At 40.8% G+C, this 18,610-nt stretch overlaps 1 protein-coding gene across 3 annotated transcripts in view; it reads left to right on the forward strand.

Moving 5' to 3' along the window:
- GRIA4 (glutamate ionotropic receptor AMPA type subunit 4) overlaps nucleotides 1-18,610 on the forward strand; it is a 229,394-nt gene that overhangs the window by 138,503 nt on the left and 72,281 nt on the right. For all 3 annotated transcript variants that reach the window (XM_054187354.1, XM_054187362.1, XM_054187370.1), the window contains exons 5-7: nucleotides 12,032-12,085; nucleotides 15,702-15,860; nucleotides 17,621-17,788. In XM_054187354.1, the coding sequence (XP_054043329.1) occupies nucleotides 12,032-12,085; nucleotides 15,702-15,860; nucleotides 17,621-17,788 (381 nt within the window). The remainder of the gene's footprint in view (nucleotides 1-12,031; nucleotides 12,086-15,701; nucleotides 15,861-17,620; nucleotides 17,789-18,610) is intronic.

Below are 18,610 nucleotides of genomic sequence, written 5' to 3' on the forward strand. Positions count from 1 at the left end.
TCTTGGGGGTGAGTGGAAACATTTTGCTCGCTTTCTGTATTAGCGCCAGTTGGCATGGCTCGGCTCAAAGCCCTGTTTAAACGCAACGCTGGAGCAAGACATCAATTTCTGCAGGGTCACAGGATTGTTGCTTTGATTCATCAGTAACACAGACAGTGCCTTCAGCCTATCTGAGTCAGTAGATCTCTACCTACTCTCGAGAATCTGCTGTAACTGTAAACATACCAAGATAATTTTAGCTCCTTTTTAGACTTTATTCTGAGGATGGTGAAAGAACATCATACCTCTTTTGTATCTTAGAATAGCCATAACCAGGAAAACCTTTTTGTTACCTGTGAGTGAAAACACTCCTCTGGCAGACCTTATCATCCTGCAATCCCAGGCTCTGAAAGACAGACCACAAACATCAAGACTTTTGCCATAAGTGTTTTCTTTTTGTGCCCACTTTAAGCGATGCACATGATTTGCCTTTGGGGAAGGGAAGCAGATCCTGACCCATTTTAATTTACCGGTGTAGACCTGCTGTATGTCTGGGGGTGTGGTGGCTCTGGGCATGGACTGCTCCCTCGCCATGGCCTCTCAGGGCAGCCTTGGCAGCGCTGGTGCTTTGGGCAGCTCTGCAGTCCTTGACACAAGGGGATGCAATGCTTGGCATGACCACTGCTGCTCACACCCAGAAATAACCCCAAAACAGTCTGGTTCAGCGCTACACAGGAACAGCGAAAACAATAAAATGAAGGTGGAAGGTGTCCCTGCCCATGGCAGGAAGGTTGGAACTAGGTGATCTTTAAGGTCCCTTGCAACTCAAACCATTCTGATTCTGAGATTCTGTGAAGATCTATTTAATGTCAGCTTTCCCCAGAACTTCCAGAAAGCGTGTTTCCATTTTGGAGAAAGCACGTCTACTCTTAACAGTTATGGAGGACTCTTTATGCCTAACAGAATGTTTTCTAGAACCTCGTAAGTTATCTCACTAAATCTGATGAAGTGTCTCTGCAGTTTACTTACCTGGACCTTTGTTTCGTCTGTCCATACAGAGCCATAGTAAAAATATGCCACGTTTTTAATTTAAAAGTAATCTATGATAGTTCTTTGTTTGTATTGCATAAATGCTAGAAAGAGAGACAAAGGCCCATTTTCCTCCATGCGTGGAATTAAAGATTGCTTTTACCATTACCTTTCCAGTTTACAGGGACAAGATAGAAAAAAGGAGCTAAAACAAAGACACAGAAAGATAAAATGACATCTCCACAGTTTTATATAACAGATATAGCTTATATAGCAGAAAGAATTTCTTGTGATTCATATTCTTCTGTCAAGGACCGTTATGTCCTTGTTTATCTACATCCCTTTTTTCACGACACTTTCAGCAGGTGGTCTTTTAAAAGCACACAAAAATTCTGTTTGAATCAAAGGATGAAAGTCAGTGAGAGAGATGGAAAATTCTCTGCTTGTGTGTCTTTTCTTTCCAAGTTGTGTTTCTGAAGTGCCCCCCTGAATTTAATACAAAGAACTTTCTGCTTAAGATGCAATGAATACTTGAAACACACCATAAGGTCGTGATTTCCATTTCCTACCAACTAATCTGCGAATACTGGCAACAAGCAATACAGCGTCTGAACAGTCCAAGCCAAAGTAGTCATTTCCTGCATATTACACAGCAAGAATCAGGCCCATGTATTTCTCTCACTTTTCACTAGGAGTTTTCCTTCTTTTCTTACTCCTCCTTTTAATTTTATTTTTCTTCCTGTATTCTAAAATAGTATATTATTCGCATTTCTGGCTTATTCACTGAAAATCAGAAGTCAAGTCAGCCTGAGGATAAAGGATGTTATCTACCAAAATTAGAAAATCATTACTTTGATCTTATTACCTATTTACTGGGTTTCTATTTGAAATACAGAAATCATGTTTCAAAATAAACATGCCTACAAAAGTTCTTATTTATTACTGAGAAAGCCAAATCACAGTTAATACCAGATACCTATTTAAGCTGAACTTATAAAACCTCAAGTCAGGCTTCCTAGTTTAGCAAAATTATTATTTTTTTATTTTTATTTTTATTTTTCTTCTCATATTATTTTATACTCATGAATATGTATTTGCTTAATTTGTATCAGTGCAACCTGAAGCAATCCAGAAGCTACATATAGCAGAACAAAGCAGTGTTTAGAATTACTAAAACAGTAAGAAGTGAGGAGCTGATACCCTCTTGGGTTTTGTGAGCTTTGTTTTTCTCTTAGACCAACACTACCACCAGCACCATAAAAATCTTCTTCCCAAAAATGTACTGGCCAAGCAAGAAACAGGACTCACTGTGGCTAATCACGAAATATGTGCAAGTTGATTGACCAGGTAGTACCCACGTGCTGACGAGTAGCTGTCAGATGGGAGGTGTAGTGCCCGGGTGCTTCTTATCCCTTCAGTGGCAAAAACATACGGGTCTTTGTTCTCCACCCAGCGGCCGGTACTATTAAGGACTGTACAGACTTAATGTCTGAGATGTCCTGGATGTCTTAGAGGCATTGTCTTCCTTTTGAATATAGCTGAAATTGCCAAGTCTGTTAAAAAATATTTTACTGGGAAATGGATAGACAGACCCACAGACAGCTCAGTAGCACAAATATGATTTCCTTAGGAAATAGCAAAACACACGCAATTAAGGAAATGTCGTATCACTCTTCTAAATCTTACTTGCATTTATTTAGTTGGAATAATTTACCTTCAGCAAATACATGTAGATTTCTTTAGTTATGTCTTCGTTTGCTAACTTTCAAGCAAGAGTCAAGTATAATAAAATGATGAAATTGTGGTCATATTTGAAGAATAACACAGAAAATCGTTTTGAAGCTTTCAGTGAAAACATATGTTATTTGTTCAACCATCGTATTTGTTCTTTTTACTTCTTCAGACACTAATAGCACTTATTACTAGAGAAGCAGACTGTCATTTGCCCAGCCATAGCTGATCTCGCAGCTATTACTTATAGTTTGTTCAGTGCTCAGAAATGTGTTCAAATACACAATGAAGTCAGTGCTCCAAATAGATTTTACAATTAAGCTGAAAAGTGTAAAATCAGAATCATTTAGATTGTGATGAATAGTTTTGTTAACTGTAAATACTTTAGCCCTTTTCTTTTGGCCTTTCAATCTTTTTTTTTTCTTTTTGCTGTTGATCTATATCAAAAGGACATTTAAAATTATGTAACGAAGTTTTCAAAAGCATGAAATGCTGAAGTTGGAGGTTAACAGTTACGGTCCCCCGTTTCTTTTTTCTGCCAAAATTCTCATTGTCAGCACATATTAAACACTGCAGAGCAAATAAGGTACCAGAATAAAGACTGGATTCTTCGAGCTCTAAGATCTGGTTTCAGGCAGATTTTGGACCCAGTTTTGCAATTCAGACTGTGAAGTACTGACATGAACAGCTGTATTCTACAAACAGAATAAGAGAATATTTGGGGTTGGAAGTGACCTCTGAAGGTCATCTGGATGCTCCCACTGCTCAAGGGGGCAAGCTTAGATCAGGTTACTCATCTAGTCAAATTTTGAACACTTCCAAGGATGGAGATCCCACAACCCCTTTATGCTCTGTTTCAGTACTTGACTACCTCATTGTAAAAAAAAAATAATCCTCGTATCTAGCTGGAATTTCTCGTGTTGCAGCTTGTGTCCCTTGCCTTTTGTCCTGTTGCTGTGTACCTCAAGGAGGAGTCAGATACCCTCTTCCCTTGCCCTGTGGGTATTTATACATATTACTAAGATCTGCTTGAGCCTTTTCTTCTCCAGGCTAAGCAGTCCCACCTCTCTCAGATTCTCCTCATGTGACAGATGCGTCAAGCCGTCAGTCACCTTTGTGGCCTTTCTCTGGACCTGCCTCCAGTATGTCTCTCTTGTACTGGGCATCCCAGCACTGGACACAGCACTCCAGATGTGTTTCACCAGAGCTGAGCAGAGGGGAAGGATCACCTCCCTCGACCTGCTGGCGATGCAGCCCAAGAGGCTGTTGGCTTTCTTTGCCATGAGGGTGATAGACTGGCTCATGGTAACCTTGTCTACGGGAACTCCCAGGAGCTTTCCTGCAAAGTTTGTTCCTATCCAGTGTGTCCTGCTGTGTTTATTGAGTCAGGCTGAGAGCGCGGCCAAAAAATAAAGCACAGATCTACACAGACGAGCTCATTTGTTTCTCATTACTCGGTTTGCACACCTATAGACAGCTCTTTGCACAGAAATGCCTTATAAGTGGGTGAATTGTGTCTCATCTGGTATTGGATCTTGCAAACTCATAATGTGCTTACATCAGAAACAGCTAGAAGGAATACCAGGGTGATCAGATGAACCTCTGTGCTACTTTAGGTGACCACATCTAAAAAAATCCTTCACTAGGCCGTGCAACATGCTTCTCCAGTATTGTGGTTCCTCATTCTCTGCTACTAAATACTCTGCTACTTCTTCCTAATTTCTGATCATCCTCTTGGGCAGCATTTTACTAGGAACTCAGTTTAACTGTTTCTCCATAATGTCCTTCATGCAAAACTCGGCAAAGCAAACTGAAAAACACAAGCTAACTGTAATTCCATGTGCCTAGGACCTTTATGTTTACTTCTTTCTGAAAGAGCATATTGCTACTCCTAATTTCTGTTTTCTCAGGCTTTTTCATATGCAGTAACATTTACAGTGTTTGTTTCTATATTTGTACGCACAGATACATACATAAACACGTGCGCTTGGACATATACAGGACTCTGTTCAGCTAAAAAAGAATCCGTTCTGCAGGAATGGCAATGGATTTCCTTTCTCCTTCCATCTGTTGCAGCTCCACCCGCTCCCACCCCTCTCCATCTGACAAAAGCTCATCATTCTGTGTGTTAGAAGTCTTCCAAGGTGTCCACTGTTAGCAGCATTTTCTTCTGAATTTTGCACAGTGAATCAGTTTTGCTGTCAGGGATCAACAGTCTGGCTCCTGGTCTACCAGACAGGCTGATTCCAGTCTTTTTTTCCTGCTCCCTGCCCTCCCCTACCCATAAGAATTAAATGGGGTGTTTCCCAGTAGACAGCCGCTTTTCTCAGCTCTGTCAGTGCTCTGTATCAGCAAGATCAAGCCTCGCTGCTCATCCAGGGCTGTATTTGCCTTTAAACACCGAGGTGAAAACTGCTGTGCAGCATCTGGCACATATTTAATGCTTCAATGTACACAGCTGAATTGATACATAATAATAAAAAAATCTACGTTGTACTTCGTAATATTAAAAATTAAACGTGGATGTAAAGTTGTCACGTAGTAAAGTATGAGTATCATTAATCTTATCTTGTAAAAATTACAAGCCAATAAACTCCAATTAATAAAAGCTAACAACACATATTAAAGAGCATGATAGGGATGTAGCTGCACAGTGTCCTAGAGGCTGTTCATAGCTGTCTGCCTAACACAGGTTTTCAATGTGTTGACATTGCTGATCCTCACCTTCCCCAGCCTTAAAGAGCTTTGAGATACGTAGCTGATTAGTAACGTGTATGTGTTAGCACTGAAGACCAAATCTCTCTGATGGATAAGCTGGAACAGGCTGTCAGAGCAAGACTGGTTATTATTATTACCATCAAAATGATAGTAAATAAATGTGTGATTGGAGGGAAGTACAGAAGCTGACATATTCCACTCCTTCTTGGTCTGCTCTTCTATTTTGCCACAGGAGTGCTAAACTTAAAAAAGTAATGTTTGACTGCTGAATTTCTCTGAATTGATCAAGTTGTAAATTCCGATGGTTTTAAAAACATGTTTTTTCTCATCGTAATTTCCAGTGTGTCTGCTAACTGAAGCTAGCAACTGGCATTTTTGCAAATAGTGTTAAGATTGATTTAAGGTAATAATAATAAATTACAACTTAATACTTTAATAAATTACAACAAAATACATATGGGAAGGCAGAAATTAACCAGACGCATGAACTAAACAGAGTATTAGCTCAATCATTCCTCCACAGTTTCTTCTGTTTTCCTGTTTTTCATGAACGCAGCAGTGCATTGGCACAAAGGATCACTAGCACAACACAGACAAGTGTTTATCAAGAGATTGCATTGCTTTTACATGTAGTTCAGTTGTGTAATGAGGTTTTCTTTATCCCTTGAGACAGAAACGGCATGGACTTGCCTCATCTCTCACCGTCTCCAGTTTTCCTGTGTATCTTTTTGATTTGCATGAACAAAATGCAGATTTAGTTCTGCTCATGCAGAATCACAGGAGCAAATCATTAGCCGAAGAATTTGGTACGTGCACAGCACACAGTAATTGTGGCCAGTAGCAGCATTGTTGGACTTACACCGCTTCAGGGACATAGTGGCAGCTCTCTGTGTATCTCTTGTTAGTCCCAGGGGTGTTGAGAGATTCATAAAGTGCCTTTTCCTCATCATTCCTTTCTCTCCATGCTTTTTTTCCCTAGAGTTCTATGGAGTTGCTTCTAAGAAACACTGCAATGTCAATGCAAACTGATAGCTCTTCTCCTCGAGGGAGCCAGCTGCCGGCACTGCCACCAGCGTCTTCCTCACCCCGCAGAGACAGGAGGGGCTCTCTGCATAGGCTCATTTTCTGTGAAGCAGCTGGGATTTTGCACACAATAATAGTCCCACGCTGCACAGTAATAAAAACACATTTTGTCACTGCACCACACAACTGATGAGGTTTGGACCCAAGAAATAGGTTATTTCAGTCACTGAAAGAACAAATAGGTGGTAGAAGACAAAGAATGCATACAAATGGTTCAGAGGATTTGTAAAGTGACCTTCTTCTTACGCTCTTCCTCTCTTTCCTTGCCTCCTTTTCCCCTACAAGTCTGCGTATCCCATTTAGCTCTGAGCAAACCTTTCACAGGAGTAGACTCTGAATGCAAACAAACTTAGCAGCAGAAGAAAGCAGCCGGCCATGCTCAGAGCACTGCTTAATGGCCTTTGAGCCACCTCTCCAGGTTTTCTTCCCCGGCAGCTTCCCAGCGCCATGTTGGGAGTGCCCCGGCTCTGCCCACCCAGCTGTCTGTGGGACGGGGACTGCGTGGGGAGCATCCTTCTCCTCTGCTCGGCCGTGCGAGGGGTAGGTGTGTGCACCGCTGTGCGGGCTCAGCATCTGCCTTCACAACAGAGAAGGAAACCCTGGTTTGTAAGGAGCCACTTCTGCTTTGTTTGTTGCCTTCTTTAACATCTTCTTTGGCTGTTAACAGTCCACCCTTTCCCTAACAGTGCCCTTTCGTGAGCACTGGCTGTTAAAATTATGCTTTTTTCTCCATTGCTTTTTTATGGCTTTGTAAAAGATTTATCCTTGGTTCAGATATTGTATAAAATCCCATTTCAGTTGTGGTTTATATCATCGCCATTTCTGCCATAATATTTCAGGTCAGGTCTCAATCTTCTGTCTTTAACAAGTCTCCACACTTTTTATATTGTGCTAGACAGACTTCATTTTATTGCAGGTGTTCTTTTTCTTAAGGCAGCGGATTGTGACACAATAGCAAAGAGGAAAACCTTTGTTATAGTCCCATTGGTAATGCACAGCTATCACCCTTTGAAGAGATTTTACTGAAAATAAGTCCTTTTCACTCCAGCTGTACTGACCTCCATCTTCTGGAAATCATAATGAGGAACATTTCATGCTACAAAAGTTAAGCATTCTTTTAAAATCAGTTATATGCAATATCCATTTCATAGTAGAAGAGAACAGAGGATGACTTGGGGCCTGATTCTCTGTTCAGATGCTGATGTAAGTCTGGAAATGTTTTTTATCAAAGTCAGTGAACTTGCCACTCCTTGTGAAAAAAATGGAAAAAAAATCAAAGCAGACACTGGTAGCTCTTCGGTAGTGGAATAGTTTCTGAATTTCCTACGCCAGGCTATTGTTCAGCTAAATGGAAAGAAGAGTATTGTATGATGAAGTCAAAAAGTTCAGAGTTGTGTCTAAAGCCTAAGTTGTATTCAGATCTCACTGCCCCTGCTTTTACCACACTTTAAAGTCCGTAGTATAATTCTAGTTACTTTTGATTATCACTGGAGTCACTGAAATCAGAATAAGGTGTTTTCTTAATTGCAGTATGGTAGATCAGCAACTGAAAATTCTCACGATGTACTGTTCTTTCTAGTTTCTTATACATAAATGCATTTGGTAATGTGAATAGACCCTAAGGCTGATTTTTTTTACAAAGTTCACCTTCCTGTGGACACTCACATACTGAATGATATTTGGAAAAAAATAAGAAGTTGCATTAGATTCTGAAACAACATTTGTGGCCTAACGGCCTTAATATGTTACTTCATTTGATTCTATCCTCTTGCATTTACTGAAATGAAGTATTCACTAATGGTGTGACTTCTGGATAATACATGGAATGACTGTTGTTGTCTTTCCTGTTAATGGTAATTTGGGAAGCAGATTATATTTTCTTATCCATTCTTCTTCATAACAGTGTTGATTATTTAATAATTTCTTCAGTTTTACAGATATGAGTATAGAAGAGCTCCAGTTCTAGGCGCTATCCACCTTGGTCATTGAATTAAAACATGCAACATGCACAAAAGCCGGTGCAGCATCCTGCACTGCTTATGTGTATCGCTGCTTATGTGACTGGCAAAGCCCATCTTTGATGCCTAGCCCTGTCTCAGGTTTTGCAACTGGCCAGGGCGGGAGCTGAGCTAGACCTCCTGCTCCCTGGGCAGAGCCTCCATGGGTGCATGTGGCAGCATCGCCCTCTCTTCAGGGCCTTGCTTTTGAAATGAAGATAGTTCTCACTGCTCAGCCTTGTGCTGTACATGGATCTGCCACCTGCCCCATGGATGCCCAGCGCCTGTCTAAGAGAGCAGGGCCCACAGGCACACAGAGCATCTTGGTGCAAGGAACGTGCTCTTTTGAAGTGAATCACCTGATTCCTGCATTCCATATCAAGGGCAGACTCAAAATACGTGAATTGATTTTCTTTTGGACAATGCCAAATGAGAGAATGTGCCCAGAAGCATCCCTGAAGTGTAGTGTGAGTTCAGTCTAGTGACCAGATAGAGACAGTCCAGAGTAAAACCCTGAAACACGCATGCTATGGATTCCAGCTCCTTTGCACCAGTGCCTTTGCTGTATAGATCCTGTCCTACCAACTGCGCTGCCTCCCAATGTAGATGTGAGGCAATGCAGCTCTGCCCTCTCTGGACTGTGACTGAGCTTTACCCTTCAGTCTGAAGTTAGGGGTGCACAAAGAAGTACGTGAGTTTTTAAGGTGCCCCCAGCCTTAATGAACTTCTATAGCAAAAGGTTTCTGGATCACTCTTGTCTGTCAAAATCTCAGTCCTGTTTTTCCCTTTTGGAACAGATTTGCTGAATCTTTTACATCCCCCCTCCACTCTGCGATAGAAAAATATTCTTACCTCACTCACCAGCATTCATCTGTTTAGTTTGTGGTTCTGGACGATATCTACTGTTATGTGTACGGAATAGTTGAGATCTCATCTCTGTTAAAGCTCTAGTGACTGCTAACCAGTTAAAGAATAGAGAAGAAAAGTGTGAGAGTTTGCATTCCAGGCTGAGTAGCTGTCAGAAACTCCTCTTGTTATGAAGGATTTAAGTTCATTGCCTCAATTTATCTCAGTGCAGAAGTACAGTATAGAGAAAGGTGGTTCTTCAGGCAGAAAGAATTCATATCCTATTTTATAGATCATAATCTGCAGTTGAGTATTCGAGAGAGAAAGGTGACTGTATGTATATTTTGGATATTCGAAAGTATGAGATGCTCATAGAAAGCTGTTTCACTAAACTAGAACTAGATGATCTTTAAGGTCCATTCTAACCAGAACCATTCTATGATTCTATGATAAACAGGCACTTTTTTCTAAAACGTAATCAATTCCAGGTTTGCAAACTGTGTTTGATCAATAACCGTAAACATTTTCAAATTCAAAATCAGAATTGTATCCAGTCTTGGTCGGAAATGCAGGCAATATGGCATCATTTCTCTTCTCTCTCTGCATGATCAACATTCTTAGGGTGAAGTTCGCCTCAGTTAACATTAGGCGTAGAAAATGTAGGTGTCTACATCAGAGCTAATCATCATCAACTCTTTTTCTAGTCAGTGCAGAAAAATATGCACTTTCAGGGCACAAGCTGTCTAATTAATTTTAGACATGTGCTTTTGGATAAGAATCATCATTTCCTCAAAGTGCCTGCGCTTTCCACTGACTATAAAGGAAGTTAAGACTAGATGATACACAAACACGTACCTTTATCACTCACCCTAAGAGACAAGTTTTGAGAGCGTACACTGAAAAATTCAATTTTGGTTTTCTTTCAAAAATATTCTGTATTGTTCTCATTAAATCCAGGAATTCTGCAGTCATTTCCAGTTGCATTTGCTAGGAAGAATCACAGAAGCAAATATGGTTAATCATTTGCAGTATTTACTCATTTTGACTGTGACAACTATGGGCATGTGTTTGACATACCTCAACAGTTGCAGGTCGATCATGTGCTTGTTTTATTTGACTCATAAGTTGCAATGATCGCCACAATTTTTGTTACGAAACCAAACTAGGGAACAGATCACACAACTGCCACACAACAGACAAATTGCTTATTCACTTTATTCCTTTAAAATAATTAAATCGAAACAGTTCTGGCAAGATGCTTGTGCCACATCCGACTTCCCCTTCCACTCTTCCGTGGAAGCAAATTGACTTACTGGAACAGAACCGGAAATCAAGTATTTCCAAATCTTAATCCAGCTTTAGATCCTGGATACTTAGATGTCTTTGGCCAAATTATTTAGTTCTTCAGCAGCTTGTCTTTCATCTCCAAAATGCAATATTATTTTTTTAATTTTTTTTCTGCACTGAGAAAAGGGGCTGCAAGGCTTAGTGAATGTTTGCTCTGTCTTTTGAACATGAGGTGCGATCCGTGAAGGTAAGAATTCGCCAATTCTTCAGGACAGGGCCTAGAGCTAAGATTTCAAAGCCGGGAAGGAGACAGATCTATAAGTTGCCCATTACTTATTGAGTAGCCTGCACCACATGGAAAACTTTTGCTGGTATCTTATTTATTCATTTGGAGGGAAGCTAAAATGCTTTGTGGAGATGAGTAAATGAGGAGAAAAAACCCCACATATTTCGTCTGCAAGCAAACTTTTTCTAAATGGGTGGTAAACTATCAAAAATATGAATTAAAAGGACTTTGTAGTGGTAATAAATGGAAGCTGCATGTTGCAGGTATTATTGTTAATTTCTGTAGTAAAACAGCTTTAATCTGTAATTAAACTATTAATACCATTTTCTACTGACAAAATATTCTCTCCTCGTTATTGATTTTCAGCACGTTAAATGAGAGGCATTCCATCATAGAAATGGCAGTAATACCGATACAAAGCACAGGTTGACACAGTTTTTGTCTAAACCCTGTTGTTGATCTTGCCATAGTAGGACTTCAGCAGCTGCACATCACAGTTGCTCCCCTTTTTGCATCACTTGTTGTTATGTTTGGTTAAACACTCAAGGGCAGCCTCACCGTGTCCATTCTCGCTCTGACCTCGCTTATGCCCATTCCCAAAGTCTTTAGTGTATTACTAAGAGCTGAGTAACACTCGTAGCACTTGACCACCTCAAGGGCAAACAGCTTTGATCCCACGAGATGGAAAGCCGGTTTGATTCATAAATTCCACACTTATTTAAAATGGAAGGGTGCATCTGTGGGTAGGCTTTCTAGCTAATGTGTGACCTCCTCCTACTGAATTTGTATCGCATAGATAATTGCTCTATTTGATGAAATAGTATACTACAATAACATTTTCAATCATACGGAAGACACTTAGATTACCAGTTCATTCTTTTACTCGCTTTCATTTTAACTTTTTCCCATGATTAAGCACCTGGAAAGTTATAGCTATTTTATTGGAGAAAGACTCTCAACATTGTATTACTGATGTTATATATTTCAGAATTTATATCTCTCTGGCTATGAAAATACCTTTCTAGAGAAAACAATATGACATTGTTTTTTCTTTCTTCTTATTTCTCTCCAACAGATTGTGAGCGTGGGAAAGCATGTTAAAGGATACCATTATATTGTTGCCAACCTGGTAAGATACTTTTCTAGAATTATACCCCTGCTTGGTAAGTGAAACAGCTTTGCTTCAAAGTTATAGCACTTCACACAACATTTGCCATTTGTCACTAATACGTGGTTGTGCGTAACGCATTCTTATGGTGCGTAAAAGAACTTGGTTTTGTTGTTACAGCCATCTAGACCAGAAGGGCACAATGTTACCCTCTTAAATTTTATCAAAATCAATGTAGCATAAAGGACTGCTCAGTGCATCTTGTGGCTGAATTAGAATTTACAGGACTACACTATGACTTTTGACTCATCATTTAATATTACTAACATAACAATCCTCAAGGTAACTTTCCTACATTCTCCAAGGAGCGTTCATTTTGCTGGGAGATCAGCTATTGCTAGTCAAATTACTAGTTCAGTATTTTCACTTTAAGTCTAAACTGCACATTCACACAGATAATGTTCAGAAGAAGGCAAAGAAAGCAGAAATGTAATATTTTGTTATTAAAATAACCCATTCTTTATACCTGCCTGGCCAAGCACTGTGAATGTAGGACAAAGTCTAATGTATGCTTTAAATTGTTTTGGTTTTACTCTCCCTCAAGGAATTTTAGTTGACATGAAATATTTTATTGTGCTTTGCTGTACTTGTACCTTAACTGAAGATCAGTTCAGATTATTTTTAAGACCTCAGGTGTTTCAAATGATACATGTCTATTCTCTTACAAATTAGATTTTCAGCAGTGCAAATTTATAGTTCCCCAAGTAACTTTTCCTATGTAAAATAGTTGCTGTAAACAAGGAAACGGATGAACTAGTGAACTACTAGTGGGATATACAGTGGAGACAGGCACATCTCCTCATCTGCTTCAGGGGGGGCACACGTCTGGGGGCACCCAGACCCCTGAGTTAGAAGACAGGGATGGCAAGCAGAATGAAGCCCCTGTAATCCAAAGGGAAACGGTGAGGGACCTGCTTCAGCACCTGGAGGTGCACAAATCTATGGGGCCGGATGGGATCCACCCAAGGGTATTGAAAGAGCTGGCGGAGGTGCTCGCCAGGCCACTTTGCATCATTTATGAGCAGTCCTGGACAACCGGGGAGGTCCCAGCTGACTGGAGGTTAGCAAATGTGACACCCATCCACAAGAAGGGCCGGAAGGAGGATCCGGGGAACTACAGGCCAGTCAGTCTGACCTCGGTGCCTGGGAAGGTCATGGAACAGATCCTCCTCAGTGCCATTACACGGCACATGCAGGAGAACAGGGTGATCAGGCCCAGTCAGCATGGGTTTGTGAAGGGCAGGTCATGCCTATCAAACCTAATATCCTTCTATGATAAGGTGACCCACTTAGTGGATGAGGGAAAAGCTGTGGATGTTATCTACTTGGATTTTTGCAAAGTTTTTGGCACTGTTTCCCACAGCATTCTCCTGGAGAAACTGGCTGCTCATGGCCTGGACAGGTGTACTCTTCGCTGGGTAAAAAACTGGCTGGATGGCCGTGCCCAGAGAGTGGTGGTAAATGGAGTTAAATCCAGTTGGTGTCCAGTCACAAGTGGTGTTCCCCAGGGCTCAGTGCTGGGGCCGGTTCTCTTTAATATCTTTATCAATGATCTGGATGAAGGGATCGAATGCACCCTCAGTAAGTTCGCAGATGACATTAAACTGGGTGGGCGTGTTGATCTGCTTGAGGGTAGGTTGGCCCTGCAGAGGGATCTGGACAGGCTGGACCGATGGGCTGAGACCAATGGTATGAGGTTCAACAAGGCCAAGTGCCGGGTCCTGAACTTGGGTCACAACAACCCCATGCAGCGCTACAGGATTGGGGCAGAGTGGCTCGAAAGCAGCCCGGCAGAAAAGGACTTGGGAGTGTTGGTTGACAGCTGGCTGAATATGAGCCAGCAGTGTGCCCAGGTGGCCAAGAAGGCCAACAGCATCCTGGCCTGTGTCAGGAATGGTGTGGTGAGCCGGACTAGGGAAGTGATCATCCCCCTGTACTCGGCACTGGTGAGGCCCCACCTCGAGTACTGCGTTCAGTTTTGGGCCCCTCGCTACAAGAGGGACATTGAGGTGTTGGAGCGTGTCCAGAGAAGGGCTACAAAGCTGGTGAGGGGTCTGGAGGACAAACCTTATGAAGAACGACTGAGGGAGCTGGGGTTGTTTAGCCTGGAGAAGAGGAGGCTGAGGGGAGACCTTATCGCACTCTACAACTACCTGAAAGGAGGTTGTAGAGAGATGGGGGCTGACCTCTTCTCCCTGGTGACAAGTGATAGGACGAGAGGAAACAGGTTCAAGTTACGTCAGGGGAGGTTTAGATTGGGTATTAGGAAACATTTTTTCACTGAAAGGGTTATTAAACATTGGAATAGGCTGCCCAGGGAGGTGGTGGATTCACCATCCCTGGAGGTGTTTAAAAAAAGGGTAGATGGGGCACTTAGGGACATGGTTTAGAAGTGGCTTTTGTCAGGGTAGGTTAAAGGTTGGACTTGATGATCTTAAAGGTCCCTTCCAACCCCGGCAATTCTATGATTCTATGATTCTGTGATTCTACGTTGCTATCGACTGGCTGTTCAGCAATGTGGGTGCTATAACTTCTGATGCATCACCTTTTATAGTTACTGGCAGTATCCTTTAGGACATGAATCAAATCTCTGTCCTTAACAGGTTTTTTCCCCTGCGTACTGGGTCAGTAACCCTGAATTATTTTTTCCTGAGTCTTTCTTTTTTAAGTTCAGTGTGATAATAGATGTCTTTTTGCATTGATAAATGCCAATCAGAGGAATTTAAGAAAATAAAAATAAGATACCTATGAGCTACATTAAACGTAGCAGCTAGGAAAGGAGCAGAAAGATTCATCCTTGATTCTTAGCTTGCTTTAGCAGTTTGCATTATACAGTTTCTTGAAGTTCAGTTATGTCTCTAGAGGCAAATTTTACTAGATAATTTGTCTTTATACATGATGAAGAGATTAGCCTGAGAAACTATTAAATATATGTACTTAATTTTTTCTTTCAGTGTTGGGGGTCACTCCAGGCTTTCAATATATAGCAGATCTGAGAGCTACCACCATCATGTTTCACAAAAGTGTGATTCTGCTGTTATATTTTCCTTGCACTAACAGTGAGATCCTTGTGCCTTGTACTGTCTATTATATTATCTCATTGTCTCAGACACCTTCAGCCTAAAAAACGAATCCTGGAATAAATGTATTTATAGAATAGTGTTGTTCATTTTGCAAAGATCCAAGGAAACAGGCATATATTTGTTAAAACACTAGTACAGTGCTCATTCAAATCTGCCAACTTTTATGGAAACCAGATTAAGGCTTTAATATTCTGGAGGCACTTTTGAGCTGATTCGCCAAAGGCTTTTCTTCAAAAACTGTCTGCCATTCCCAGCAATGTGTTGCTTAGCTCTCCAGACCACCCTAGCAATAATGTGAGAATGTATTTCTTGGTTTTGGTTCATACTTTATTAAACAAATGGAAATTGTCAACCTAGGTTCAACATTATTCTCTGGTTTTAAGTTTTGGCTTCTAATGGAAAATGCATTCTTTATGCTGCCCTGCTGACCTAGAACAGATTGGACCCACAGTGGTGTATGAGGACAAAAAAAATATCTTAAATTGATTTTCTAGGGATTCAAAGATATTTCTCTGGAGAGATTTATGCATGGAGGAGCCAATGTGACTGGATTTCAGTTAGTAGATTTCAGTACCCCGATGGTAACTAAGCTGATGCAGCGCTGGAAGAAGCTGGACCAGAGAGAATACCCAGGATCCGAGACCCCACCAAAGGTACTGGCTGATCTGAAGCACCACCAAAGATATCCCTCAAGTGTTCTAATTTCTGATTAACATTGTTGAATACATGAATGAAGACCTTAATATTTAGGCAGATGAGAAGGCGGTTATCTTACTGGCAACTAATTATGCCTATCCTTATGACTGTATGATAGAAGCACAAACTGCAACACATTTCAGTGAGGTACTTTAATGTCCTTTGTCACTTATTCTCCAACTTCACCCCTTAACTGACAGGAATTAAAGGTCAAATGTGTAACTGACAACTTAATTTCAACCAATTTTACATTAATTACTGTAATTATCTAGATTCACTCAGAATGCAGAGCTTTCCTGACAGCTGAATTCTTCTCTATATAAGATGTAACCACAACTGTAAATTTACTACCCTTAAATTTTAATTTACAGTTTCTGCTGGAAATTCTATCCACCTCAAAACCTGGTGTAGTAATCACTTTCAGGCATGATCTTAGAGTGAAATTACTTTCCAGTGTTCCTCTATCCTAATCCCTCACAGATGGATAACAAAATATTTCTCTCACCTATTATTTTCTTGGCAGGCAAATCACAGCATAGCTATAAATATGACTTCATCAAAATAGTTCTGTGATTATTTGAACTAATGCATATCAGACCTAGTTGAAACTGGGCTACTTTGTGCTGGGCACTGTGCTGGGAGAGGAGTAGGTTTGCAAAGTCTGGAGAAGGTATCAACATGGATAATACGAAGCATAGCTACATAATTCAGTGAATATTCAAGAAATTTACGTTATGGAGGAAAAACACCACAAGGATGCTGTCATCTATGGAGTGCAGACATCCCCAAGACCTGGTGACGGGAGCGATCTAGCCTATGGGAGTACTTTCCACATGAACAGGATTGTGCTGCCTCCTTCTGAGAAGTCAGCATGATTAACCCGAAATGCACATAATTCACCCATGGATAGCCAAAATTTGAGATTATAAAGATAAGCCGTGTCCCAAAGAGCTAACAATATGCAAGACAAAGGAAAGGAAGGAAATTAGACTTGAAGAACTGAATTTAAATTTTGGAAGTTACAGGGCATGTCAGTCGCAGCCCTGGGCACGTTGGCAACTTGGTGCAGTACGTTCATGAGAGGACCATACTGAGGAAATGCCCCTTTGTTTATGTGGCTGCAGGCTCACATCCGTTGAGGACTTGCTCTATGCATTTCATTTGACATGTTCTCAACCTAAAGCAGTTACTGTAGCTAGTGTAGAAACATAGCCTGTTAGCGCCCTGTGTCATTCAGAGAGCCATCATAGGTTTTCCAATAGGAAGAACATACCCTTGATCATTCTTAACAATTCCAGTAGCCAGGATGTCTGCTCATTAGCCATGCATTTCTTTCAGTTATATTTTCTCACTGAGTTACTGTTTCTTTCTTTTCTTTTGAGTAAGTTGGGAGGGTGGGGTTATTCCCTACCATATAAGACAACTAGAAAAAAAAATAATGTGAGACCTGCATATCTCCAGTTTAATTTGTTTCTTTTAATAATTCTTCGGAGGCAGATTTCTCTACCCTTAAGATAAAGCTGGAGCTACTGAAGTGTACTCTTCTCAGTCCTGCGTTTGTTCCTTAGACAAAATTGCTTTTGATTTTGAGGAGAGTTTTTTTCTAAATGAAGGTGTAGAAACTGCCGCATAATGAATCAAACTGGAAATATCTGAGACAGCTGATTTTTGTAAAGACATGCCAGCTCTAAAGCGGTGCGTTTGTCCATCTATTTAGTATACATCTGCATTAACGTATGATGGAGTACTTGTGATGGCTGAAACTTTCCGTAATCTGAGAAGACAGAAAATTGATATTTCAAGGAGAGGAAATGCTGGTGATTGCCTTGCTAACCCTGCAGCCCCATGGGGTCAAGGAATTGATATGGAGAGGACATTAAAACAGGTAAGGCTGTGCTTTATTCTGGTGATCTTTATGAATATTAAGATACTAGTGTACACTGTATGATTTGAAAGATATTACACACAAGTGCAGTAATAGGAGAGGGCAAATTAATTTTTCAGTTGCCATTTGGAAACAGCTGGGGCTGTTCTGCTTGTTCTGGTTTATAACTTGGGATGAAAGCAGAGGGGAACTACTACTATCTGAAACTACTATTAGTTCTATTGAGATAGTTGGGACTTCCTCCACTGAACCGGTGAGCTCATCTGTTACTTTTGCATAGAACCTGGCTGCACAGATATTTACCATTTAAGGAAAAAGGTATAGCTACATAATACAACCTTTCAAAGATGTTTCTGTCGTCTGGAATAAGAGTAGATTTCTCCCAGGGAAATCACACAGGTAGTACTTTTTTCTTTAAAAAGAAATAACCCAGAGCTGTTGTTCTCTGATGTCAGGATTTGGAATTCCTGATGAATATGGATGCCTAGAAAGTTCCGGATCTCTGTCAAGATGATTTAGCCTTTCCTTTGAATGGGACAGTAAGAAAATAAAAATCCTGCAGTAGAATTTAAATCATTGCAAATGAGCAGGCTCCACTCAGGAGAAACTGCTGAGGAGAAGTGACTGCTGACAGAGCTGGCAGCTGTGTGCCTCGAAGCCAAGGTTTCAGTCCTGGAGAAAAATCAGCAGAGATAGAAATGGACAGAGGGAAGGAGTAAGTGGTTTAAATCCACATCCTGTCTCTTAGGGAGAGAAACAAAGCATTTTGTATGCTTCGCATACCCCGTGCAGATGCACAGATCTGTAACAATTTTCATAAGC

Source organism: Rissa tridactyla, chromosome 1, assembly GCF_028500815.1.
Source record: "Rissa tridactyla isolate bRisTri1 chromosome 1, bRisTri1.patW.cur.20221130, whole genome shotgun sequence".
In the NCBI taxonomy this organism is placed as follows: domain Eukaryota; kingdom Metazoa; phylum Chordata; class Aves; order Charadriiformes; family Laridae; genus Rissa; species Rissa tridactyla.